The sequence below is a fragment of the Takifugu flavidus genome, chromosome 11 (genome assembly GCF_003711565.1).
Source record: "Takifugu flavidus isolate HTHZ2018 chromosome 11, ASM371156v2, whole genome shotgun sequence".
Taxonomy (NCBI): Eukaryota; Metazoa; Chordata; class Actinopteri; order Tetraodontiformes; family Tetraodontidae; genus Takifugu; species Takifugu flavidus.
Window position 1 is genome coordinate 1,726,403 of NC_079530.1, and position 26,933 is coordinate 1,753,335.

At 49.2% G+C, this 26,933-nt stretch overlaps 2 protein-coding genes across 4 annotated transcripts in view; one reads left to right on the forward strand and one right to left on the reverse strand.

Annotated features, from left to right (window-relative positions):
- The window catches only part of LOC130533791 (serine/threonine-protein kinase 32C-like), a 38,766-nt gene extending 17,458 nt beyond the window's left edge, over positions 1 to 21,308 (forward strand). For 2 of the 3 annotated variants that reach the window (XM_057047478.1, XM_057047479.1), the window contains exons 3-12: positions 3,620 to 3,771; positions 11,488 to 11,661; positions 14,457 to 14,494; positions 14,630 to 14,719; positions 14,848 to 14,951; positions 15,031 to 15,147; positions 16,074 to 16,199; positions 16,480 to 16,608; positions 17,394 to 17,461; positions 17,831 to 21,308. In XM_057047478.1, the coding sequence (XP_056903458.1) occupies positions 3,620 to 3,771; positions 11,488 to 11,661; positions 14,457 to 14,494; positions 14,630 to 14,719; positions 14,848 to 14,951; positions 15,031 to 15,147; positions 16,074 to 16,199; positions 16,480 to 16,608; positions 17,394 to 17,461; positions 17,831 to 18,014 (1,182 nt within the window). In that variant the 3' untranslated portion in view covers positions 18,015 to 21,308. Of the gene's footprint in view, positions 1 to 2,112; positions 3,397 to 3,619; positions 3,772 to 11,487; positions 11,662 to 14,456; positions 14,495 to 14,629; positions 14,720 to 14,847; positions 14,952 to 15,030; positions 15,148 to 16,073; positions 16,200 to 16,479; positions 16,609 to 17,393; positions 17,462 to 17,830 lie in introns of all 3 variants that reach the window. The other variant, XM_057047480.1, reaches the window with a different exon arrangement.
- Positions 21,309 to 21,511: 203 nt separating this feature from the next.
- LOC130533792 (placenta-specific protein 9-like) lies at positions 21,512 to 25,858 on the reverse strand. The gene is made up of 3 exons (XM_057047481.1): positions 25,678 to 25,858; positions 21,967 to 22,046; positions 21,512 to 21,801 (listed from the first exon to the last, which is right to left on the reverse strand). Exons 1-3 carry the CDS (start codon positions 25,745 to 25,747, stop codon positions 21,622 to 21,624), a joined length of 330 nt encoding a protein of 109 aa, XP_056903461.1. The 5' UTR covers positions 25,748 to 25,858; the 3' UTR covers positions 21,512 to 21,621.
- Between the last annotated feature and the right edge of the window lie 1,075 nt (positions 25,859 to 26,933).

The following is a 26,933-nucleotide window of genomic DNA, read 5'->3' on the forward strand; positions in this document are numbered from 1 at the left end:
GTCGGTGGCGTTCTATCTCTGAACGCCGTTTTCCCCCCGCGTTCTTTCACATCAAGCGTCTGCATTTCACAGTGCACGCCGATATTTATCTGTCTTTTCTCGTCTCCTGCCACGAGCAGGTGTGTGTGCAGCTGGTGACCAGGAATCACAGCCAACATTGTGACAGAGCTGTCGTCCTCCGCGCTGCTCCCAAAATATGGAACCTGGAGCCAAATGCGGATGCAGCACAGTATCAGGACAATGGACATTCGTTAGCTTATCAAATTTAATAGAATTCCCTTTTTCTGAACGTACCTTCCCAACCACAAGAGTGATTTTTCCGTAATAGCAGCTAGTCTAGCAGAGAGAAGAGCTAATGGTTATGTACAGCTGCTAACCAGAGGCTACGGGAAGGGTATCGCACCCTAGCAAGGCGAAATACCAAGCAGATATTTCAAGTTATAAAGAGCTAAAACTGCGCTGAACGACTGATTCACGTAGCATTTTGTCCTGTGTCGCATCTATTGGAAAACACAGGGTTTGCTGTAATGAGCCCTCACCCCGGACGCTCGCGGTGAAATTTAGCTAATTTGCTGCTAGCTTCCAACCAGCTTGCTCGCTAACATAATGAGCGTTATCTCCGGGCGATATTCACGGGCTCCTATCTGAGCAGCAGGTGTTGCTAAATTGGATTTTCATATTAAACAATAAAAATCCTCCCCAGCAATCTGATGGTATTTTGGCTCGTACTGGCCATTAGCGTTCGGGAGATAATGTATCAGCCTTAATTAGTGGCCACTTTGCTGTTTAAAGCGGATTGGTCTGGGAGCTGCGTGGGCCTGTAGCTGTCTAAGCCCTCATGCCATGATGATAAATTGAATCTTCTTTTTCAACTCAGGTGAGAATATCTCCATTCATATGCAAATCGCTTTGAAAATATTAATTCTGGCTGACTCTCCACTGTAAAACGCTCCTTTTTTCTCTCTTTTCCTTTTTCCAATACATTGACTTGCAAATTTACTCAATGAATATATGAATAAATCCTTTGGAAAAGTCGTCAGTTCACTCCGATGACCAGCTTCGGCTGGTATCCGCTGAGTGGAGGTTACTAGATGATTGACAGGCTAAAACCTACGCGCCCGACATCTTCTCGTTCATGAAAGAAAGATAGATTTATCTAGTTTTGTGTTCCGGGTGTAAAAAGACGAAAGATATGAGCGCATTTAGCACAACCCAGGATTTAGGGAATATATTCGACTTGCTGGTTAGACACGAGTTCATTCTTAGCAGGCAGAAACACGGAAGCTACGGGGAAGCTAACGCTAAGCCGGAGTAGCGAGAACAGACCTTCTCCTGTGAGGGAGAGGATGCAGAAAGTATTAAGAGGCACGTAGAGGATGTTTCCTTCAGTAAGTCCTGACCAAGGACTGAGACATTTTACACATTTTCATAACAAAACGTTCCCTAGCAACCAAAAATATGGTGTCATGAAAACTCAGTTACAAGTGATTCGTGGTACAACCAAGACGCCCTGATCGTTGCCATGGAGGTCACATGACAGCCAGCATTGATCTGTTAGCAAAACTGAGATGAAGAGGATACTGAAATTTGCATGAAATGTTAATATTGGGCCGAGGAAGAGCTGATTAACTTCTGCTCCAGATTCCGGAGGAACTTTGAGCTTCCAAATATCAAAGCCAAGGAGCTTTGATCACAAAGCTACCTCCTGTTATGTAAGCTCACGTTACTCCCCTACTCCCCAATACGATGGGGCTTAGTTTGTGTGTGTGTGTGTGTGTGTGTGTGTGTGTGTGTGTATGGGGGAGGGGGGGTCAGCTAATTGTGATTTAAAATGATCAAAGTCAGCATCTCCTTAGTCGTGTTGAATAAATCGCTTGTGATTTTTCTCAAAGTCGGCAGCTAATTAGCCGCAGCAGCGCGTTATGAATATAAAGAGCATTTCTGCACGTGCTGTCATGGTGCCGTTGGAACAACATTGCTCCAAATATCCATCCCTTTATGGACGGAGCGGCGTGGCCTGAGCTGAGCTGAGCGCAAACCCACAGATGACTCTGATGATTCAAGCGCAGATGGAAATGCTGTAAAATTTATAATGTTGCTTCTGTTTTCCAGAGCGACTCGTGCAGCAAGTCAAAAACAGGTCAAATGAGCCTCAAGAGCCACCGTACAAATAAAGAATTCAAAGAAAAAGACGTTGAAGGACGATGCCTAATGAAGACTCACCAACTGGGAACGTGCATCCGCCCGTGGAAATCCCAGTATCATCATCATAGAAAATAAAGGGAATATCAAGTGAGGGTGTTCCCATCGCTCACACCCCAAAAGGGCTTCAGGGGTGTCAAGGGGGTGTCGCTGAAGCATCGACCTAATAACGTTTATTCTTTCTGTCTTACTCTTGATCCACAAGTCCTGGTGACGTTCACATCAACGTCCACGGAGTCACTGAGTATCATCACTTGATGAGCTCATTAGAAATAACGGAGCTGTTAATTAGAAAAGCGCTCAGAGCAGCTCGTTCCCCACCTATTGTGGCTTTCCTGGCGGCTTGCTTTATGATCAAAGTTCCCTGGCTTTGATCTGTGGAAGATGAGAGGTCAAAGTGCCTCCAGAATCCGGAAGATCACTGAAATGTAATCATCTGTTGCTCCGCCTGCTATCGACATTTCCTGGAACTTTCATTAAAATGGGTCCATAAGCCAGCGGCGGCTGTGGCCTCACCTTGGCGGAGGTAATAAACGAAGGGAAGGAACGAGGGAAAAAAGAGTCAGCAGAAGACGGAAGAGCCGAGGCGTGATGCGTTTAATGACCGCGGGAAGAAGAAAAAAACTGCTGCTGCTCACCTGTCGGAGCTGCCGCTCAACGAGAGCGCTAAACCTGGGATGAATAAATAATGAGGCGATCTGTCGTGGGGAGCGGATGAGGTCCGTTAGCGTAGCGGTTAGCGTCAGCACCCATGTGGGGCACCTGTCCGGATGAGGACAGTCGCCCCCAGCTGGGTGATGCTTTGGAGGACACTTTTACACGGCGTCTTGGTCACATTTCTGTGGTTTTTTTAAACATTCGTGTCCCCGTGAACGCTGGTACGCTACACGAGCACGGTCAGAAACAGCGACCCGTGTCGGTGCTGATGTCTTCAACATGAAGCAAACATGTCAGAACTGACACCACTGACGAGTAACCGGGCTGCAGTGAAGGCGGTTTTAATGGATTTAATGGTTTTATTGAGTCTGCCCTTTGACATCCTGCTAACATGTTAGCCAGCAGCGCCGGTTAGCATGGTGACGCAGCACTCTCCGAGCCCCTTCTGTGCTCCAGTTCTTGTCTTTGTTCCACAGGTTTGTCCTCAGGTGTCCTGCGGAGCACTCAGACTAAAACTAGGCCAGTCAGGCTGTAAAGGTGCGATTCTACTAACAACATTCCTGAGTTGCACTTCTGGAAACTTTTTTGTTTTTTACATTTTCATTAAGATTATAAGCGAATTGAGTCTAAATTAAGATAGAGCCGTCATCATTTCACACCTTATTTTGTCTGAGAGTTAAGAACCTGCTGCTTCTTGTTCTCATGAAGGTTCTGTTCACTAACGGACCCCCCCCTCCCCCCACCCTTCTGTCTGTTGCAGGTATGCATTGTCCAGAAAAGGGACACAGAGAAGATGTACGCCATGAAGTACATGAACAAACAGCAGTGCATAGAGAGAGATGAGGTCCGAAACGTCTTTAGAGAGCTTGAGATCCTACAGGAAATTGAACATGTGTTTTTAGTAAATCTCTGGTGACTATCCTCTGTTTTTACACTTTTGCTGTCGTCTGCTCTGCATGTTGCGCCGCTGCTCTGCTCTGCTCTGCTCTGCCTGCTTGTGCGCACGCCTGTTGACCTCGGAGATGCTCGGCGGGAGAGTGCATGCTCAGTCTAAAATAGATGTGCTCTTTGTGCACTTTGCTTTCCACATTTGGCACTTTGCTGTTGGTTTTTTTATAGTTCCGTCAGGGGCTGGACACAAATCTCTTCCAGTTACACAACACTAATAACCGCAGGGATAATTAATAGAGGGGACGGTATTTTGGGGATATTAATTGAGACTCTGAGCCTGCGAAACGCACATTTGATAATTACTGTGGAATAAAATGACCTTACTCCTCCCTGGAGTTTGATATGTGGGTGAATCGAGGCTGCTTCCATTATTCAACGCTTTCTAAATGTAATTGGAGACCTGGCACGCCATTCACGGCGTATTACACAAAGCACTTTACTCTGCTGTAATTGGGGGAACGATATTGCTGGAGCCGGCCGACAACAGATGTTTTGTTATCCGCGCTTCGGACGGAGGGTCGAAGCGGCCTCGTCTCGTCTTCCCTTCAACGACTCCGGTTTGGTCGGCAGGAGTTTTCAGCCCGCAGAGCCGCTCGCTTCCAAAAAAGCCCAGGGCGCTTTAATGAGTACAGTCCGAGGTCTGTGTATTTTTTATAGTGTAAATCCCCGCAGGAGTACATGGCTGCCAAAGCCTTCTGTGCTCTAGTTCTCCATGTGTCGCTCCGCTCTCTTTCTTCACATTCTGCGTCCCGCACAGTTTTTAAATGCCCGAAACGCCGAGTTATTGGAGTTATGGGTGTGGCTTAAGATGCTATATTGATTCTTTTAATCTCATAATTCCACTGTTGAGACTTAAAAATTTAGGATTCAGTCTTTGAGCGATGAGCTGAGATTTTGGGCTACTTAAGTGTGGGCTTGTTGAGGCTTTGCATCAGTGAACTACCTTCTTGTTTAAACAGGTTAGCATTAGTATTCCAGTGTTTACCGTATTTTCACGACTATAAGGCACCTAAAACACTGAGATTTTCTCAAAAATCGACAGAGCGCCTTATAATATGGAGCGCCTTGTGTGTGGACTGAGTTCCAAAATCTGCTGTGCGCCTTTGGTGGGTGCACTACGGTAAACGCTCCGCCCATCGATTAGCGGCACACCTACGCGTAAGGACCCCCTAAAATAGCGCCGGTCAAGCGACACGCGTATGAGGCTTACTTTAAACTGCAGGACATCGAATATGCGGCTGAAAATGGCAATCGAGCAGCTGCAAGACATTTTAATGGAAATGAGTCCATGGTCAGAAAGTGGAGAAAACAAGAAAGTGAACGAAAGTGAGGAAGACGAAGCTGAGTTTCCGCGGGAACAAAGCAAGGTGGCCCGAGCTGGAAGACCGAGTGGAACAGTTGGTTGTGGAACAGCGAACAACTGGAAGGGGCGTCATACTGTCACCATCCGACAGAAAGCCAAAGCGATTGCTGAAGAAATGGACATTGAGCACTTCCATGGAGGTCCGTCTTGGTGTTTTCGCTTTATGAGGAGGCGGCATCTCTCCATACGTGCAAGGACAACTGTTGCGCAGCGGCTGCCCGCGGATTACCAGGAGAGGGTGGCCATGTTCCCTAACCCTAACCCTAACCAGGAGAGGGTGGCCATGTTCCCTAACCCTAACCCTAACCAGGAGAGGGTGGCCATCTTCCTAACCCTAACCCTAACCAGGAGAGGGTGGCCATGTTCCCTAACCCTAACCCTAACCAGGAGAGGGCGGCCATCTTCCCTAACCCTAACCAGGAGAGGGTGGCCATCTTCCCTAACCCTAACCCTAACCAGGAGAGGGTGGCCATCTTCCCTAACCCTAACCCTAACCCTAACCCTAACCAGGAGAGGGTGGCCATCTTCCCTAACCCTAACCCTAACCCTAACCAGGAGAGGGCGGCCATCTTCCCTAACCCTAACCCTAACCCTAACCAGGGGAGGGTGGCCATCTTCCCTAACCCTAGCCCTAACCCTAACCCTAACCAGGAGAGGGTGGCCATCTTCCCTAACCCTAACCCTAACCAGGAGAGGGTGGCCATCTTCCCTTACTGTATGTTTCAGCATGCGCCTAATAATACGGTGCGCCTTATGTATGTTTTAAATACAGAAATAGCACCCGTAACTGAGACAGTGCGCCTTATGGTCGTGAAAATACGGTAATTAAAACTACACACCCTCATGATCTGACCAACCAGAGATAGAGAATCACTTTTATTCTCTTAATGCACTTTAATTCAGAAACAATTACTCAACACTACACTTCTTACTTTAATTGTAAAAACATTAAAACTCCAAAACCTACATCAGGGATGAGCAACCCAGGCCTCCGAGAGCTACAATCCAGATCCGTGATCCAGCCGGGTTTTCCTTTTAACCAGGCAGTCAGTTACTTGCCATTCCAGATTTTATTAAACTAGTTCAGAAGACCCGGCTGCTTCCTGGTTCCAGCAGGACTGGGTCACCCATCCTTGACAAAACATTTCCCTTTTCTCTCCAAGCTGGATGAGGTTCAGTCTCAGAACCACTGGAGACCAGCAGACTGCTTCTTTAATGTGCTACTTCCATCCCAGTCACGCGATGTGTTGTGTCTGTTCTCGTCTCGTTAGCTGTCGCCTCCTTTTAGTGGCTGTAATGAGATTAGAGTGACGAGTGCTGCGGAGGACGAGCCTAATTGGTTCACCCCAATCCACAAACATGTCCAATACGGCCTTTCTGGTTCTTGGCATTTTATTAAACTAGTAATGGACACGTGGTCGAGGCGTGTTGAGTAGATACCAGCAGGCAAGGGAAGGGGGGGTGGTGGTGCACATGACGGCTCTAAGAAAGTTAGTATTGATTTGTTTGGTCAGACAGAGATGTGCAGGCTAAGAGGATTGTCGGTGTTTCCTTTGTTTCTCCCCTGACCGGGCCTCCTGTCGAAGCAGGGTTTTACTTCCTCTGAGATCTGCGGAATTTTCTGCGTTTGCCAACGTTTCCGTGCCGTTTGGGAGGGGGAAATTCATTAGCCAGCAACACTAAGGAAGCCCACACGGAATCCTTGCTAGAGGCTGCCTTAAGCTGGGTCTGTGTCAGGTTTGCAGCCCACAGTAATTGCTGTGACCGTTCTCTCGCTCCATAGAGGCGCGGAGGAGTCGAGGGTGCGGCGGGAAGATTATCGAGGAGGAAGGAAAAGGAACTAACATCTGCAGCACAGGCAGGATCCACACAGCGCCTTGCGAGGATTTGGGACGCTTTGCGACGCTAAATTCTGCCTTCCCTCAGTCGCGTGTTTGAGACCTCAGCGCACGGCGGCGGGGAGGGGGTGGAGAGAAGCCCAACACAAAGTTGGGGTGATGAATTTCATCGGCTGGCCGGGAGCGCGTGATTCCATTAGAAAAGCAAGACGAATCACAACAGATCACAGTCTAGCAGCATTATCTGTTCTCCCCTCCAGTTCCACAGATGGATCGTAATGGGCTCGGCCCCGGCGCTGAGGGCAGTTCGGGTTGTCGTGGCAACTTTTGTCATAGAGACAGAGCTTTAAGCGCGGTCTCGGGGGGTGGCGTTGGGCTGTTGAAGCCAAAAAAGCAGTGAGTCAGTGACGCTGTCCTTTTAGCAGCCGTGAATTCAATAAGATTCGGAAAGTGAGCAAAGAGGAGGCCCGAGGACGGTGGTGCCGCGCTCAACCTCCATTAGGAATATTGATTCAAAGGCTGCGTGAGAGCAAGACTTTAGGAGATTGTGGCAGATATTAGCCTGTATAAACCCTGTCAGCAGGTATAAGAAGCCCAGGGGGGGGAGGACGCAGCCTTGTGTCATCCCCGTCCACAGCTAAATATGGAACGCTTCCCAGGGAGCTGGTGTAACCCACGAATGTCGGTCTTATTTCCCGTAATGGTGGGATCTGAACCTGGGATACAGCATGTTCTGGGCTACCGGCGCCACTGAAAATCTCCTAAATGAGGGTAAATCACCAAAATATACTGTTTTTACAAGAGCGGCGATGCTTGGTTGCTATTAATATCCTCTTATTTCCATTTCACGGTGTCCTCAGTTCAACTCCAACACAACCTTTTTTTTTTTTTTGGAAGGGGGGGGGGCAGAAAGCAGGCCAGTGGAGGTGTCTTCAGGACTGGAGGGAGGGAGGCAGCAGGAATCCTCAGAGGGACGTGGCTGCATCTCGTGATTGAGCCGCGCAGGCAGCTCAGCACAACACACCTCTGTCATCAGCGTTATGTAGGCCGGTCGAACTTTCTGGACCAGCCAGCAGAACCTCTTGTTTCTCCTGTGCTTCTTTTCCTCAAACTAGTTCTCCTCTTCCTCCGGCCCTCTGCCTCCCTCCCTATTTTCCCTGCTTCCCTGGACTCATTTGTCATTGTGGCCTGATTACTTCAGCCTGTTCTTGTACTTCTTCTGGCCGGCTAACCTTCCTCTCCGGGTCTGCGTGACTGTTGCAGCCCGGTCCTGTTCTGGCGCTTCCACGTGGTCTCCTCCTCCTCTGGAACCATTCAAGTTTGCCAAAGAAAAGCAGCGGCGGCGGTAAAACTGTGATCTGAGAAGCAAATGTTGACATTTCCATTGGATCTGAGGAACGTCGGCCATCTTAGAAGCATCAGCCGGGAAGTAATGAATAAGAACCCCACGAACACAGGTGGACAACGGCAATAACAGGTGTCAGAGCTGTAATTACAAATGAGAAATAGCTTAGATAGACTTCAAAATCGCCTTTTAAGCGTTTTAAAACAAGGAATTGATTCAATTAAATGAATACATTGCATGTTTTTACAAAACACCTCCGAACACACTCGTTGGCAACAGTGGACGTCTGATGTGTCGCTTCGTTTAAAAATGCAGAATCCATCTGTTATTTTTAAAAAAGTCAATTATTATCAGGTTAATGTGTTTTAAACATTTATGACTGATTTTACATTAAACACAACTGAGCAGTTATGTCTTATAGGACAATTTGTTTATTGCGTAACAGTTAAGGACACACTATGAAGCATTAGTTAAGCATCAATTAACACACATTTTCCCTCAGTAACTGTTTGGTTACATGGATTTAGTACAATATAAAACCCAAGACATGAGCTAGAACCCAAGTTCACTGCCCGTCGCTCACAAACACTTTATTTGAAGTATTGCACAGAATTTCTTTTCAATTTTCATCAAACACACACACACACACACAGTGTCATAGAGATGCTAATGTTTGAAGACACACGAGCACATTTATTCCATCCACCGTAGAATAAACAAACGTGGGCTCAGGTGACAGGAATGCATCATTTATTTCCTTCCCGATCGATCATCTCCTCATTGTTGTGTCATTAATACTCCGTTTGATATCCCCAATCAGAACCAGCACACGGCATTACTGTAGCTGGTGTGTTCCCGGCTAAAAATAAGCTGGTCTCATCGTCATTCTGCGGGGAAGCGTGCGGAATCCCGGCTATATGTGAGGATTCCCAGGAACGTGTGGGAACATCTTGTGTGGAACTGTTTGGCCTCTTTGGGGTTGATGTCTCATCGGGTTGAGGGTGAGAAGCTCGCTGTCATACAGAGTTAACGTTGGCATTGACCTCCGCAATCGCTGCCCTTTTGTGGACTATTCCGTTATAATAATTCCGTTATTTTGGGTCCCGCCTGGATGTGATTGTTCAGGCTGGTTGATTTTCATTCTTGCATTCTTGCATTCTTGATTTTCTCAATCCACCAGAGACAAACGTCTTCAGAAGAATCATGAAGGCATTTAGCCTCCAGACCCACTTTGAGCTTCCGTTAAGACCCGAGTGAAAATATCGGAATTTAGTGACGCCGATGCTTTCAAAAGCAGCGAATCGCAGGAACGCCGCGCTCGTACCTTTGAAGCCAGCTTTCCTTCCTCCTGGCACGAAGCTGCAAAGTCCATTTTCCTGGGATCGTCAGCGATCAATGTCAAGCTCTGGTTAAATGGAGCGAAGCTTTGGGCTGGAGTTTCTCTGTAACGGGAACCTTAAAGGTGACCCGGCCCGTCAGCGCCGCAGCCTCGCCAAGCTGCCGTCGTCGGCCCCTATCTGACATCTCCTCGCCACCTCGGTGGAAAGGGGAGGAGGGAGCGACATCCGGGCCGGGCTGCCGCAATCTCTGCCCCTCTGAGGAGCCTAGATATGACGGCGAGGCTGGACGGGCGAGGCTGGATGGTGGGACGGCAAGATAACGAGGGCTGCCTCAGAGGAAGCTCGTCTGTCAGCAGGATGGAGGATGAGGGTGTGACAACGAGGCGGTAAAAAGGGTGACAGCGGAGGAAACCTCGCCAACAATAAACGGCGCCCTGGGGCCGCCATCTGCGGTCACGCTGATCTTTGGTCCGACGCGTCCTGGACCCGGACTCCTCACTCAGACCTTTTCCTTTTCCTCCGTCTTCAGGGGCCACGTGGATAAATGTGCATGATATTTACCTCCTGTTAGCGCGGGAGCCGCGTTACGAGCCCCAGAAATGTCAGATTTATAGCCTTCTATTCAGTATTTATTGAGCGATTGTTTAAGCCCTCTCACGAATGAATTTATAGCCGAGAGAAAGAGCCGGCATCACTCTTTGCTCTCCTCTTTTTTCTTCCTCTGTGGCAGTCATCTTTGGCTGAGATGAAATGATTTTCACTCTGCCGCTAATGCGACCCTCAGCGCTCTCGTAGAGACGCAGGAAATTGCACCTGAGCGCGATCAATCACGTGGTCGGCCTGGCTTTTCTGGGCCAGCGCCGAAGATGCGCCGTCGGGGTTTCAAAACAAGCAATAACGCAACAAAACCTAACGTGGAGACAATGATTCTGAATCTGTGGCTCAACTCAACAGGTCAAATAGATGACTGTTGCCCAACAAAATACTATAAGCTGACCTTCAAGGGGTGATTTTGAGGCAACACATAATAATAAATACACTCAATTAAACTTTGGAACTATATAGATGTGTGTTCTAATTAGTGCTGAAAGTGAACGCGTTACTAGGGGTGATTAATTCTTGGGATTAATCACTAAAGTGTTGCTGTCGATCAGCAGAGCGTGAAGAGAGCTGAGCTGAGCAATAAGAAAAAGTCCACCTCAAGAAGTCGATGGCCCGGCAGCAGGTCCTGACCCTCACACCCCGCAGGGCGTTGAACGCTCAATATCAGGGCTTCAGATCCACCTTCAGATCTTCATCCATTCGCTCTCCTTCCTTCCACGAATGGAGAAACTTGTTATTCATCCATCAAAACTGCAGCTCCCCCTAATTCTTCTGAATAATCGCAGCAGCCTGCAGACGGGCCGTCTCAGACCGCTCCCCCCTGACATCGGCCATGTGCCGTTTGTGTCACGTTACCAGGGTCGTAGTGGGCGTTAATCTCCCGTGCATGCGCCGCCTCGGGCCTACGTCGACATATGCAGAAGGCACGAGGGTTGTTGAGTCAAACGTGCCAAATTCCAGACAGATGCATGATTATGGAAGGCTTTCCTGTGGCTGCACACTGATATGAGCTTGCATCAGCCTGTGGGCTCCTGCAGATGCCTGTGAATATTTACGCTGTGTGTGTGAGGGCTGCATGTAAGCTGCTACCTGTATATGGTGTGTTTGTGCGCTCTGTGTCTGTTTGTGCCTTGTTTTTCCATCCCCTCTGGGCGGCGAGTGAACAGCGCGCCCTCTCCTCGCCCTCAGGTACTCATTCCAGGACGAGGAGGACATGTTTATGGTGGTGGACCTCCTGCTGGGCGGAGATCTGCGCTACCACCTGCAGCAGGGCGTCCAGTTCAGCGAGGACGCCGCCAGACTCTACCTGTGCGAGATGACGCTGGCCCTCGACTACCTGCAGAGCCAGCACATCATCCACAGGTACCCCCGTGGCTCAACACAGCCAGATGATTGATTCTGATTCTCAGCTCCACATCTCTGAAATCAACATCCAGAGGTTCCGGCACAAACATTCAACCGGCACCTGCAGTTTTATTGCCGGATTACCCGTGTTGCAGCTTCGACCTGCCACGCTCATTATACTTGACTTGGCTTTGGCTTTTACTTCCAAGACGGTCATTTCTGCGAATCTTTCTTTTGTTTCCTCATTTAAAAGCGTTCCCAAGGACACTTCTGTCAGATTTGAGAGTCACCGATGCATTTGACTTACAAAGAGTCTAAAACCATTTCTGAGTTCAGCTTTTGTTCGTTTTAAAGTTCCGTCCGAGCATTTAAATCGGTTTCACAGACGCGGTTCCAGTTGTTGGACTCGGCATCCTATTTTCTGGGATTTAGTAAAATGGATTAAATGATTAATGATTATTGTCACATTGTCACTTCAAATCACCGCTTCAGCCTGTTATGTGATCCGTCTCGCTCTCTGAAGATCAAGTGAGGGTGGTTGGTGTTATTAATGAACGAGTCTCTTCTTCAGAGTGCTCCACACTCACATTATCTGATCTGGGGGGGTGGGGGGGGGGATTCTATTGTGGGGCCAAAAACTCCAAGTATCTGATGCCCTTCAATCCAGTGCACGTTGCAACTCTATACATTAATCTGTGTTACCCAACTTCCACATTTAGCCCTACACACACACACACACACACACACACACACTCTGTCTTGCTGACCAGGATAACAACATACACGTCAACAAGAAATGTGCTGAGGCTGAGTTAAGCCGTGCGTCCTGACTTTGGGGGCTTCCTGCTGGAGCAGCCCCGCCTTGTCGATGTCGGGGTCGCCGAGGCAACGTTCTCGGTGTAGAAGGGTCGCCGCGGCACAAGCTGTGAGCTCTGACTGCCGCCAGCACGTGATGTTCGTGATCGTTAGTATGGATCCGCCGTGTAAATATAGCCCCGACCCGATTCGAAGCATTAGGTCGCGCTCGCCAAAGTGGCGTTCCTGTTTGGTCTGTGAGGAACAGAAGAGTCCAGACGGCTCAGCCTGACAGAATCTGTTGGGTCCACATGTCCAAACCCAACAACCGTCACACTGAAAAGTGACAGTCGTGACGAGCAATCTTGTGTTGTTCAAGCTAAAACGCGGCTGTCGTGTTAGCGACGTAGCTTTTCCCATAATTCCCGGCCCCCTTTTATGTGATCTGGCATGAATAAATGATAGTGCTCGGTTGTGCTTCCCTAATTGTTGCCGTCCGTCGTTTCCGAAGGTTGACCTTGCTGTCCACAGCTTTTCATGCTAATGTGCTGAGCACAGCGGGACGGGTCTGTGCCGTCCAGTAAGTAACAGAGCTGCAGATCTGGAGCCACAGATGGCTGAAAGAAAACTGTTTGAACCTTATTCAAAACCTCCCCGGGGCTGAATTTTACAATCAAACAACTCTATACACACGCTCTCTCCTCCTGTGTGTGTGTGTGTGTGTGTGTGTGTGTGTGTGTGTGTGTGTGTGTGCAGTGTAATAATCAGTAATACTGCTGACACGGTGAAAACAGTTTGATATGCTAACGATTACAAAACTGTATCTTTCCAGAGACCTGAATCCTCAGTGAGACTTTTGTCCGTCTCACCGCTGTAGTTTAAGCAGAACTGATAAGAAGGTCAGGACCACGTCGGTTCGGTCCAGATTAGATTATTGACGGTCCCCACATTTTTGTGTTCACTTTGACTGGATTTGTCTACCTCCGCCGCTCTCGCTGCTCTCAGAAGTGAAATCGAAGCCCCGACTAATCACCGCTCTGCCTCTGCTCCGCAATTTAGTGCCACCCTGTAAGTTTTTGACAGGAGAGTTCTGTACAATTATTTGGTTGCAACAAAAGGAAGAAGGTCTGTGGTCTCCTAGCAACAGTCGGCTGCCACCGTGCCCGAGGAGGTAAAATTGGTCCTATGAGGAAAAAGGGGAGAGAAAAGTGGCGAATCCCTTTAACAGTATATGTTCGGTTGCTCCCGAGCCACCCCCCCCTCCCCCCGCTGTGGCCGCCAGGCTGCTTCACCTGTTTCCACCAACACCTCAAAATTCCTCCATCCAGAATGTTGAAGAATTAATTGGACATTTATTTTCTTTGGCGTGAGGAGAACAGGTTCTTTGGGGCCGAGCCGTGGCCCACTCCGCCTCCTCCAGGGCTGTTTTTTGCAGATGATATCAGCATCAGTGTAGAGTTGCACAGCCATGAAGAACAAATGGCTCCTCTGGGGAAACGGAGACGCTCTCAGTGGACCGCCTGTGTTCTCCACACGGGGGTGACGTGTGGCATAATTAAATAAGCTCTGTGCGCTGTGTTAATTGGCTGTGGAGGGCTCGGAAGGGATGCGTGTGTTGGTGTGTGTCTGCTGCACGGGTGACCAGACGAACCTGTGATGCTCCAGGCGGACCACTGGTTCTCCTGCTGGTTCTCCTGCTGGTTCTCCTGCTGGTTCTCCTGCTGGTTCTCCTGCATTCTGGCAGCATCTGAAATAGAGAGAGCGGGAATTGTCTCACTCTCATGCAGAACATGTTAAAGTGCATGGTCTCTCCTCCACCTGCTCTTCACACATGCTCCACATGTGAACCCAGTTCTCCCCCCCCCCCCCCTCACCCAAACCCCCACAGGATCGAGTGCAAATTGAAAAATTTAAAAACAAATAAAGGGCCATTTTTTCAAATGCCTGAAATGACAATAATGTTTCCAGCCTGCGTCGATGCTGCAAAAATCCCTTTTTTTTCTTTCTGTCCTCTTTAGGGACGTCAAGCCCGACAACATCCTGCTGGACGAGCGAGGTGAGGCCCGAGCCTCCTTACACACCGTGATGTTATGACGCGGTGGCGACGGCTCCGCCCACTCTTCGGCGTGCCGATTGCATAAAGCTGCAGTTTAAATGTTAGTTATTATTCCTTTTCTCTTGCTTGTTTTAGGTCACGCTCACCTGACAGACTTCAACATAGCCACCATCATAAAGGACGGAGAGAGAGCCACGGCGTTAGCAGGAACCAAGCCCTACATGGGTACCGATGCTTTCCCCCTAAGCATCCTCTCCACATGTTTTCTAATGAAACAGACCCAATATTTGCCTCCCTGCAACACCAGGAAGTGGTTTAAAAGGTTATTGTGTTTCCCTTCTCTCTGCTTTAAGCCCCAGAGATCTTCCAGTCTTTTGTAAACGGCGGGACTGGTTACGCTTTCGAAGTGGACTGGTGGTCACTGGGGGTGACGGTCTTTGAGGTCCTTCGTGGATGGGTGAGGAATGACGTGATGTCAGAGACACGTGTCCATTTGTCCTCCCTCCCTCCCTGATCCCTGGTCCTTCCGTTACCAGAGGCCCTACGATATCCACGCCAGTAACTCGGTGGAGTCTCTGATTCAACTCTTCAGCACCATCAGCGTCCAGTACAGCCCGGCCTGGCCCAAGGACCTGGTTGCACTCTTGCGGAAGGTGAGATGAACATAATAAGCCGTCTCCGATGGAGCCCAAGTGATATTAATACGGTCTGTCCGTCCATCCAACCATCTGCGAACACCGACTGCTGAGCAAAGACGGGAGGGAAAATCAGGTCAGATAACGTTGGAGGGATTAAATGCGCTCCACACCTCCCTGCTGCTAGCGCACTCAGGCCGGAGTCCGGCTCCTCGTCATCAGCAGGGATGAAGATCTCTGGCCGTGTGTTCTTTGGCAGAGCACGAGGGCGTGCGCGTTCTGAGCGTTCTAGCTTCGTTTTCTTCCGCTCGGCTGCTAATCGATTACCCTGTCTGGACTCCATCGAGACAGACCTAATCGGCCCTGCAGGAGTCAACATGTGACCAGCAGAAGAGAATAAAACGCAGGAGACCAGTTGAACCCAGCGTGCCTTTTTATTTGGATTGTTTGTTTTCAGAGGGGTACAAGATTTATGTATCAAACGGTGATAATTGCACAGAAACGCAACCTTGACCTTTTATTTTTCTCTGTACTAAAAAGTTTTCGCGATCGGTGCGACGGCTGTAATTCTGCTGTGGCTGGTCTGATCAATACTGCCCCCTGTTGGCCGCCTTAGTTCATTCTACGTTACTGGCTGGCAAGAGGAGGGATCTGATCAAGTAATCCGATTAAACATCCTCCGTATCAGCAGCCTGGTGGCGCTTACAGACACAAACATGCAGTTTTATCATTACTGCTAACGCCTGCTAACAGGAAGAATGCGATCATATTACCAGCTCACAATGTTTGTGATATGTTTTAAATTCAAGTGAAAATATCAAGCATGATTTCCTTGTTTTACCTTGTAGCTGCGACTGTCAGTGAGGAGAGCAGTCCTGGGGGGTGATAGTGTGCGACTCGGAGGGTGACATTGCTGTGTGTGTGTGTGTGTGTTTTCCTTCCAGCTTCTGACGGTGAACCCTGAGCACCGCTTCTCCAGCCTGTCTGACATGCAGACTTCTCCCTACCTCACCGACATCGACTGGGACGCCGTGTACGAGAAGAAGATGGAGGCCGGGTTTGTTCCTAATGTCAGTGTGGAGAAGCGGCGCGCCCGTGTTAGCACACGCACACACCAGCCGCGCTTTAAAGCACACGAGACTCCCTTCCTGTCGAGCTCTTTAATAATGCAGGAGAAACCTATCTCATTGGAATTTATAATTGTGGCTTACTTTTCTCGTCCGTGGGCATTGGCGTTCCATAACGCGACGGTTTGCATCGTTAGCATCCCGGCTGTTTAAAGTTGTTGCCTGGCAACGTACGAGCTTCGCGGCCCGGTTTACCGTCTGGTTTGCGGTGTCCCTCCTGCAGAAAGGTCGCCTCCACTGTGACCCCACGTTCGAGCTGGAGGAGATGATCCTGGAGTCGCGGCCTCTTCACAAGAAGAAGAAGAGGCTGGCGAAGAACAGGTCCCGAGACAACAGCAAGGATTCGCAGTCTGTGAGTGGCCGTAAAACCCGCGTAACGCGTTTGTGAGGCCGTTCGGAGTTGTGCAGCTTTAGTGAGACACAGATGAATGGGAAACCCTGAATGAGAAACCAAGCGGGTCTTTAAACCTGTTTTTTGTAGCTTTCAAACAGAAGCGATGACCCTGAAGACATCTTGTGCACCGACGTGCACAGAACAGTTGTAAAATACAGAGGAGGCAAAGAATTAGACCCTTTTTACCAGTGCGCACAGCTCCAACCGGAGTCTGCTGCCCAGCCACTGGCAGGTCCACCTCTGAGGGTTCTGGTCCTAAACCAGACAGCACAACACGACACATTCAACCCATAGAAGAAACGAATCCTCATGTTTAATGGAAGATAACGGCTGCAGCTGACCTGAGCTCAGCGTCTCCCTCCTCATTTATGATGGAGGAGGTGTGTGGATGAGCCGCCGCCTCGCGCCGTCGTCATGACATCAGTGTTATTAACGTCAGCCTCACACAATAGCGTCTTATGAGACTCGCGCGTGTGTGTGTGTGTGTGCGTGCGAGATTATGACCAAGATGATTAAATTATGAAGTCTCGCTGCTGTCATGGCCTCCGGTGCTTCCGGATATACGAGCTTCTATTTTTGTCTCGGGCCAAACATCCAATTTGCGGAGGCTCACAAACAATTCATGAGTTCTTTAGGCAGGAAAAAAAAGGGCAGCGGAGGAGGAGAGCGAGGGCCCCAGTTGAGACGTTGACGTTTTAGCCTGCGTTCGGGGCGCTGATGGCGCTGTTGTGTGCTGACTGCAGGAGAACGACTACCTACAGGAGTGCCTTGAAGTGGTGCAGCAAGAATTCATGATCTTCAACCGCGAGAGGTGAGAACTCCCCTTTAATGTGGTCGTTCCTTAACCAAGCAATAAATTAATGATCAGCAGTTTTGGTGGAGGTGAATATCCAAGAAGTGAAAAGAACCACACACAGTCAGACACAGGAGTCAATCAGGGGCCAAAACCAGGAGTAACAAAGCCAATGTGGCACAGGAAGGAAGAGGGGCGTGGCTTAAATAGGCACAAGGTAACGAGACACGGGTGACAATCACACACACCTTCAACAAACGACACACAACCAGGAAACTACAGCTCGTTAATGTCGGCACGTATGTAAAAGTGCCCGTTCCGGGACATCGAGTCAGTAACGTACATCAGAATCTTCCCCCTCATGTGGTTTTATGTCTGATGTTGCAGGTTGAAGCGGCGTCAGTCGGAGGGTCAGTCGGAGGCGGCACGCGAAGATGCTAACGGAGACGGAGAAGCTGAAGCCGCCGCCACGGACGAAGACGCCCCAGAACCAGAACCTGACCCGGAGCCCGAGTCCTCCTCCAAACTGAGCATGTGTGGTTCCGTCTGCTCCTCCCCAGGCAGCTGCTGAGGTCATGTGGTGGGATCCCGCCCTGGCTGTCTTCTGTTTGTAGCCCAGAACAGGAGGAGGATGGGACGCAGGAGCTGAGATGGCTCCCACCCTTTCCTCTGTCTTTCCTTTCGGTTTCTTTCCTATGGTAGCATAATTCTGGTATGAGGACGGCAGAGCGTTCCTGTACCTTAGAGTAAGCTCTAACTAACTTCTATGCAATGTTGTAGTACAGCATGAAAACGTGGGGAGTCACAGTTTGAGGTCAGCCTCCGCGCTGGAGACGACTGAATAATTCAGAGCGACGGGCTCTCTCTCGTACGGTATCGCCGAGCCTCCCCTCAGCTTCCTTGGCTTCACGCTCCTCGGTCCCTCCAGGAAATTTCGCATCAGTCGGTAAAAATTCCGCCTTATAGATGCGATCGCAAATCTGGGTTTTGCTTCGGCTGTAGGCCTGATTTCATTATGGCACATTTCAGTTGGCAGGGTTGAAACCTGAGCGCGTCGGGGGAGCTTCTGACAGGAAATGGTAAAAAGGAACGGGGCTGGAACGTTAGCCTTGTCCTCCACCTTCATTGTCCCAAAGCCTTGACTCGCTGCGGAATCGGTGTTTGACAGTTTCGCCTCAGCAGAATTCAGGATTGTAGATTGTTAGCAGTGATTTTCTACACATTTAGTGCGATCACTGTGTTCATTCATGGTCTCAGTGTAGCCCCCCCGCCCCCCCGTAGAGCTCCACCAGGGCTGAACTCACATGTGTAGCCGTCCACATTGTACAGACGTGCTCGTTCACAGCGATAGGTTTAAGGCGGCGCCCGTTATTCCCGGTCAGATCTCCTGGGAACATGTAGCAAAAGTCCACCTTAAAGAAACACAGGACAAACCCGAACCCGTGTAAATAGAATTCAGCGGAGGTTATTGAACTCACCACAGTTTTATGTGGGATCGTGAGCTGCGTGAAGCTTCACAAAGCTTCACCGAACTCTTCTTTCCAAGTGTGCAGGCACAACTTGTAGGTGAAATAGGCCAAAGCTTTTCTACCATTTGCATCATCATTTCTAAAGAAGCGAGTGTGTTTGTGCGTCTTTTCCCCCCCAGTTCAACATCCGGCGTCCGTTCCACGTTCATGTTGCGAGTATCTAGACTTACTGGAGGTGAGATGAGGGGAGAGTTGGTGAACAGCGGATAATGGAAAAGCCTCACAAAGCAGGTTCGAAAACACCGAGTGGTTCATCTGCACTTATCTTCGAAAGCAATTACTTATAAACGATGGAGATTCCGCGGGATAGCAGTAGTCACAGAAGACAATCTTTCTTTGGGATTGGTCTTGTTTTACAAAAGAAAAGATAACAAGCTCTATCGAGCTCGGCGGTGCCAGAGAAACGGTCCCGTCGTTTATCAGGAGCGGCTCCTGGAGACACTGACGCTGTTGTCTAGAAAACAACGATCCCTGCTACGTTAGTCCGAACAGTATTTCGGGAGCTCGATAACGGGTCATAATTTGTGACCCTGACGGTAACCACGCCAGCATATTAGCAACAGCTTTTATATTGTGACAGTGCCACAGCCGTGCGCGTGCAGCCCTGACCATGCGTTTGTTGCTGCTGCTTCACCGTTCAACTGCAAATATGACCGTGAGAGGAAGTAGGTAAGTGTTATCCCAGAATCAGGCCTACACATTTATCCTCCGGGTGTTTGCAGGTATCAGGTCGGTGATCTGAGTGATCTCCAAACATCAGCGCGATAAAGATCATTCCGTCATTCATCCAATAGGAATATCAGATGGTTCCGTTGGGGAGCATCGTCGTCTGTTGATGGCCAGTCTTCCACCCAGTTACGACCGCAGGAGTTGTTTATTTTCAACAATCTAATACAACTCAGGTGATTTGTTTTCAACGCGACGTTAGCGCCCCTACTGGCAGGAGAACGCATGACACTTGGGCTGCCTGTGGGTTAGTGTTGCGCCACAGACTTCTCCACATTCTCAATGCAAGAAGGAAGTTCCAGACTCGGAATAGAAAGCGTTTTACGTGCTCTGAGTGCAGGTTTCCCTTAAAAAAATGTGTCCTTGTGTTTCTTAGACAGTGTTTGTCTGTGTCCGGGTCTGTTTAACCATAATGCCGACTTCAGCCCTTTACATCACCAACGCATCACCTGCTAGGTTGCTAACACGAAGCCCAGGTTGCCCTAATGTGCACAACCACCCGATGGCATTTCCTAAAAACCGACCTGATGGTCTGAATAAGCTACCTTTCTAGCTAATAGCGCTCTGGGTAAGAGGGGGAATATATGCTTTTGATTTTGGATTTAATTCACTCTAAACATGCAGTATGAGCACACAAAGAGGTTTCTTTGTAGATAAAAATGCTTCTTCCAGTTCTGCCAAAGCGTATGATGAATTATTAGTGTTTTGGACCCCTGTACTTTCTGCATGCATCTTTACAGCTTCTTTTTGCTAAAGCCTGGAGCAAGAGCTCTTCCGGCTCATATGCATGTAAGAGCATTAGGTAACGATAGCATACCTCAGTGCTTATCTGATAATAATGATACCTATTAAAAAAAAAAACTGGGTGCCACCGGCTTGCGTAAATGTTTCTGGACAGTGTGATTTGTAAACTTGCAACTGTACAAACATTGTAAAATTCCAGTGTTAATCCAGTGTTATATGACCAGCATGATAGTGTTAGCCTCTAGACTGTCTTAATAACTACTGTATGGTCGGTATTCAGGCCCTCATTGGCTGAGAGGAATGAGCTGCGTGATCCTCTTTAGCGTTGCGTTATTATCTGTTCTATCTTTTTGGATGCCAGTCAGGTTTTTCACTTCGTCCCCTGCAGAATTCACTGCATTATTAAAGCTCGGAGAGGGGCGCTCGGATTCGAGTCTACAGCCAACACAAGTCTGATGCAACTGGTATTTATATCATAGCAAAAGCTCCGTCGACTGTTTGCTGACTGCTGCCGGGGTTGATGGGCCGCTCCTCTGGATGCTGTTCGGTGTTTTCTCAGAAACCGATGTTCAACCATGTTTTCCGTCGGTGGGTGCGCTCCTGGCGTATCGCACTGTTGATGTCTTAAAGCCGTGCACACAGTTGGAAGCTCAGTGCCCTGCTGGGGAAGAACTAATCCCGAAGAAGAAGACGCGCTTTCTTTCCCTTTGTGATGTCATTCTCTTTTTCATGATGTTGTCGTGCCGCGGGATTTCTATGAGTCAGTGAAAAGACTTGTTACTGTACCAACTGGAATTGCTCCATGTGTTTAAAAAATGCTGCTTTAACTGCTTTGATAAAGAAATAAATCTCCTTCCAGTAATGTAGCACCTGAGTGTGGTCTGCTTGGATTTATTATTATTATTAATAATAATAATGTGCCTTTCAGGTGTAGAGGTTTGCTTTTAAAAAAAAAAAGAAAGTATTATCACATTTAATACACACAGAACTTTTGTTTTAGCTGACCAAAGCAGAGTCAAGCAAAGTTATCTGTCTATTTCCACAAAAATGATGAAAAAAAGGCCACAAAACAGGTCAGAAGCTTTAAGAATGTTCCAATAAAAACCTTCATTTTGGATACACTTGCAGTATAATACAGACTTTGACACTAAAATGTTGCACAGAGATGAATAATTTGCTTCAGGCACTCATGAGGGCCTCCTCCAGGGCGGAGCGGACCTCTCGTCTCGCTTCTTCCAGGACATCGTCCACCGTTTCCTCTCCTGGTTTGCCCAGTAGGGGGCGCCACTTTGGCGCTTCGATGGCTTCCAGAAGAGAGGCCAGTTCAACCTCCAGTGTCCCCACGGTGTCCTCCACTCTCTGCAGGAGACACAGGGACGTGGTTAGTTATGGCAGCACAATGTTTGCGTCACTGAGCGTGAGCCGCTGTCGATGCCGCTCCAGGACGAATGTTTTGGCAGCTGAAACGGAGACACGGTCGGATGAAACATTCTAAAACCGTTCTTCCGAGACTGGAACCACAACCTTTTCCACTAAATCCAGGCGGCTGTGGAGGTTTGCGTGTTCCTGGCAGGCACCCGGAGGATTCCGGTCCAGCTCCGGCCCTGAAAAAAACAGATCAGTGTCGGAATCATCGACATATGATGTGATCTTTCCCAAAGCTGCTTTTTATTATTATGTTGGGTTTGTTTTAGAATGAGAAGAAGGACGTTTCTTGGACAACGTCACTGAAATAAGAGGAAGCTGATGGTGCATGCTGACACGAGCCCCCTCCCTCCCCTGCAGGGGTCTCTCTGCCCCCCAGTTGACCTCTAAAAAAGTGGTTTACTTGCTCCTCTGGGTCCCCCCTTGCATCTTCATGCACATCAAGCTCAACCGGCAGCCTGGATCCAAGCCTGGTGGGGCTACTGCTGAGCTAACCCACCAAATCCTGGGGAAAGTCTCAGAACCAACATGTCTGCCTGCACAAGGCCGAGCAGCGCGCACGCCGTCCCACCCTGTAGCGCCTCAGGAGCAGCCCCGGATTTCTCCAACCCATTCCTGAATCTCATATTAGCGTGAGTTCTTTCATTTATGGAGCCGTTGCTGACGGAAGAACAGTCGATGCCGATGTTCTCCTTCCCAGTACCGGAGCCTTTTGGATGTGTTGTCCTGCAGAACCTGCGGCAGAATTTGGGTTTTTTACATTTGAAAAAAAAAACACTTTTGCTTTCCACAACGTCAGTGGCGTTTCCATGCCAACCGTTAATAGCTGGGGAGTATGGACGTCCAAGGGGTTTATTATATAGTTGAAATAAAAAGAATATCTTGACTGATTCTGATGGAAAATCCAAAACAAACATCACAAAAAAAACCAATGCTAGTAAAATAAAAGAAGGAAGGAAAAAAAGATGAGGAGACCACAAAACAAAACGGACCTTCGAGGACTCTGATGTCTGAGAGACCTGAAGGAAGCTGGGAGAAATCCTCATTTCCATCAGAAACCAGTTTGCTTCAGTAAAAAGGTGAAACATTTACACATCTCTCAACTGATCTAAGTTCATAGATGTAAACTATTCCTGTTGTAAAGTGGCTCCCCATGACAGGTCGAGGGTGAAGTGGAACCTGTGGGAGCGGAACAACCGGATTTTGCTTCTTAACCAACGGACCAGGATGAGCTGAGCAGCAGTGCTTCTCGACATCACTTTCTAAGCAGGGCCAGAAGAAACTTCAATATGTCATCATGTGTTGTCCTCATCCCCAGATGACCAGAGTAGATCCAGGAGCCTCAACAGCCTCTGTGACAGTAGATCCAGGAGCCTCAACACTCTCTGTGACAGCAGATCCAGGAGCCTCAACAGCCTCTGTGACAGTAGATCCAGGAGCCTCAGCAGCCTCTGTGACAGTAGATCCAGGAGCCTCAACAGCCTCTGTGACAGCAGATCCAGGAGCTCAACAGCCTCTGTGACAGCAGATCCAGGAGCCTCACAGCCTCTGTGACAGTAGATCCAGGAGCCTCACAGCCTCTGTGACAGTAGATCCTGGAGCCTCAACAGCCTCTGTGACAGTAGATCCAGGAGCCTCAACAGCCTCTGTGACAGTAGATCCTGGAGCCTCAACAGCCTCTGTGACAGTAGATCCAGGAGCCTCACAGCCTCTGTGACAGTAGATCCAGGAGCCTCAACAGCCTCTGTGACAGTAGATCCAGGAGCCTCAACAGCCTCTGTGACAGTAGATCCTGGAGCCTCAACAGCCTCTGTGACAGAAGATCCAGGAGCCTCACCCCTCTGTGACAGTAGATCCAGGAGCCTCAACAGCCTCTGTGACATAGATCCTGGAGCCTCAACAGCCTCTGTGACAGTAGATCCAGGAGCCTCAACAGCTTCTGTGACAGTAGATCCTGGAGCCTCAACAGCCTCTGTGACAGTAGATCCAGGAGCCTCAACAGCCTCTGTGACAGTAGATCCAGGAGCCTCAACAGCTTCTGTGACAGTAGATCCTGGAGCCTCAACAGCCTCTGTGACAGTAGATCCTGGAGCCTCAACAGCCTCTGTGACAGTAGATCCAGGAGCCTCAACAGCCTCTGTGACAGTAGATCCAGGAGCCTCAGCAGCCTCTGTGACAGTAGATCCAGGAGCCTCAACAGTCTCTCTGTGACAGCAGATCCTGGAGCCTCAACAGTCTCTGTGACAGCAGATCCAGGAGCCTCAACAGCCTCTGTGACAGCAGATCCAGGAGCCTCAACAGCCTCTGTGACAGCAGATCCAGGAGCCTCAACAGCCTCTGTGACAGTAGATCCTGGAGCCTCAACAGCCTCTGTGACAGTAGATCCTGGAGCCTCAACAGCTCTGTGACAGTAGATCCTGGAGCCTCAACAGCCTCTGTGACAGTAGATCCAGGAGCCTCAACACTCTCTGTGACAGCAGATCCAGGAGCCTCAGCAGCCTCTGTGACAGCAGATCCAGGAGCCTCAACAGTCTCTGTGACAGCAGATCCTGGAGCCTCAACAGTCTCTGTGACAGCAGATCCAGGAGCCTCAACAGCCTCTGTGACAGCAGATCCAGGAGCCTCAACAGCCTCTGTGACAGCAGATCCAGGAGCCTCAACAGCCTCTGTGACAGTAGATCCTGGAGCCTCAACAGCCTCTGTGACAGTAGATCCTGGAGCCTCAACAGTCTCTGTGACAGCAGATCCAGGAGCCTCAACAGCCTCTGTGACAGCAGATCCAGGAGCCTCAACAGCCTCTGTGACAGCAGATCCAGGAGCCTCAACAGCCTCTGTGACAGTAGATCCTGGAGCCTCAACAGCCTCTGTGACAGTAGATCCTGGAGCCTCAACAGCCTCTGTGACAGCAGATCCTGGAGCCTCAACAGCCTCTGTGACAGTAGATCCAGGAGCCTCAACAGTCTCTGTGACAGCAGATCCAGGAGCCTCAACAGCCTCTGTGACAGCAGATCCAGGAGCCTCAACAGTCTCTGTGACAGTAGATCCTGGAGCCTCAACAGCCTCTGTGACAGCAGATCCAGGAGCCTCAACAGCCTCTGTGACAGTAGATCCAGGAGCCTCAACAGTCTCTGTGACAGTAGATCCAGGAGCCTCAGCAGCCTCTGTGACAGTAGATCCTGGAGCCTCAACAGCCTCTGTGACAGTAGATCCTGGAGCCTCAACAGCCTCTGTGACAGTAGATCCAGGAGCCTCAGCAGCCTCTGTGACAGTAGATCCTGGAGCCAGATCCAACAGGCCAGCTCAAAATGAGAAATTTATTTTCCACCTGTTTCTGAGGAACCAAACTCATGTGTCGACCAACATCAAATCTAGGAGCCCCAGGACCCTTGGACCGTAAATCAGCTGATCCACCCACGAAACTCATCCTCTCCATTCCAGACTTCCTGTCATCTTCTCTAACTTTTGTCTCCATTGTTTCATTTTTAAATGCAACTCCAATTCATGAGTGTCCGTTGGACAACAGCACCTCCTCTGTCCTCTTGTCAGAGCCCCAACAGAATCAGTGAACTCTGCATCCTCAGACTTCCTGATGATTCTGGATCCAGTGGAAGCTTCACTCCCCAAATCACCACACAGAACCAGTGCTAGCAAACCACAGAAGGCTGATGCGTCCAGCACAACTTCCTGCCACACAGTAGGGAAAAATACTCCCACCCTGACATGAGTCAACACAACAAACACTAAACTACTTAGAGGATGCGTATTTTTAATCTTTCATGCATGGACAGGCGTCCCCGTGTCCTGTCTTACCTGCTGCAGCACCAGCAATCAGCAGCAAGAGGAGTCCCAGTGAGGAAGAGGAGGGACAGGTCATGGTCATCCCTGACAAAGACAGACTGAGAGGACAGACAGGACAAAACCAGTTCAGATTTTGTCCTTCTTCTTTGCTTCGAGTTCCCTCGAAAGCTTCTCTCTCTGCTCCTCCTTCACCATGAAAACATGGCCAACACATGTCTCCGGGGTTTGGGAGGGGCCTGGACATTTGTACTGGGAGGGACGGGAAGGTTGTTGAAATGTTACACAGCTGACCTAAATAGACTGGTTACAGTGGGACAGAGAGGATAAATGGACTGGTTACAGTGGGACAGAGAGGGTAAATGGACTGGTTACAGTGGGACAGAGAGGGTAAATGGACTGGTTATAGTGGGACAGAGAGGGTAAATGGACTGGTTATAGTGGGACAGAGAGGATAAATGGACTGGTTATAGTGGGACAGAGAGGGTAAATGGACTGGTTATAGTGGGACAGAGAGGGTAAATGGACTGGTTATAGTGGGACAGAGAGGGTAAATGGACTGGTTATAGTGGGACAGAGAGGGTACATGGACTGGTTATAGTGGGACAGAGAGGGTAATGGACTGGTTATAGTGGGACAGAGAGGGTAAATGGACTGGTTATAGTGGACAGAGAGGATAAATGGACTGGTTATAGTGGGACAGAGAGGGTAAATGGACTGGTTATAGTGGGACAGAGAGGGTAAATAGACTGGTTATAGTGGGACAGAGAGGGTAAATGGACTGGTTATAGTGGGACAGAGAGGGTACATGGACTGGTTATAGTGGGACAGAGAGGGTAAATGGACTGGTATAGTGGGACAGAGAGGGTAAATGGACTGGTTATAGTGGGACAGAGAGGATGATTAGACTGGTTATAGTGGGACAGAGAGGTAAATGGACTGGTTATAGTGGGACAGAGAGGATGATTAGACTGGTTATAGTGGGACAGAGAGGATAAATGGACTGGTTATAGTGGGACAGAGAGGATAAATGGACTGGTTATAGTGAACAATTGAACAGTTGAACAGACGAACACATGGCCACGATCATCAAGCTAGACAGGGTTGACCTCTCCATCCCTCTCTCTTTCGCTCCCTCTCTCCCTCCCTCTCTCCCCCTCTCTTCCCTTCTCCTTTTCTCCCCCTCCCTCCCTCCCTCCATCTTCTCTCCCTCCCTCCCTCTCTCCCTCCCTCTCTGCGTGCCTCTCCCTACCTCTCTACCTATATCTGTC

Coding starts and splice junctions, on each gene's coding strand:
- LOC130533792 (XM_057047481.1), bottom strand. CDS start 25,747: ATGACCATGACCTGTCCCTCCTCTTCCTCACTGGGACTCCTCTTGCTG. Junction 22,047..25,677: donor GATTGCTGGTGCTGCAGCAG/GTAAGACAGGAC, acceptor TGTTTTTTTCAG/GGCCGGAGCTGGACCGGAAT. Junction 21,802..21,966: donor GCCTGGATTTAGTGGAAAAG/GTTGTGGTTCCA, acceptor TGTCTCCTGCAG/AGAGTGGAGGACACCGTGGG.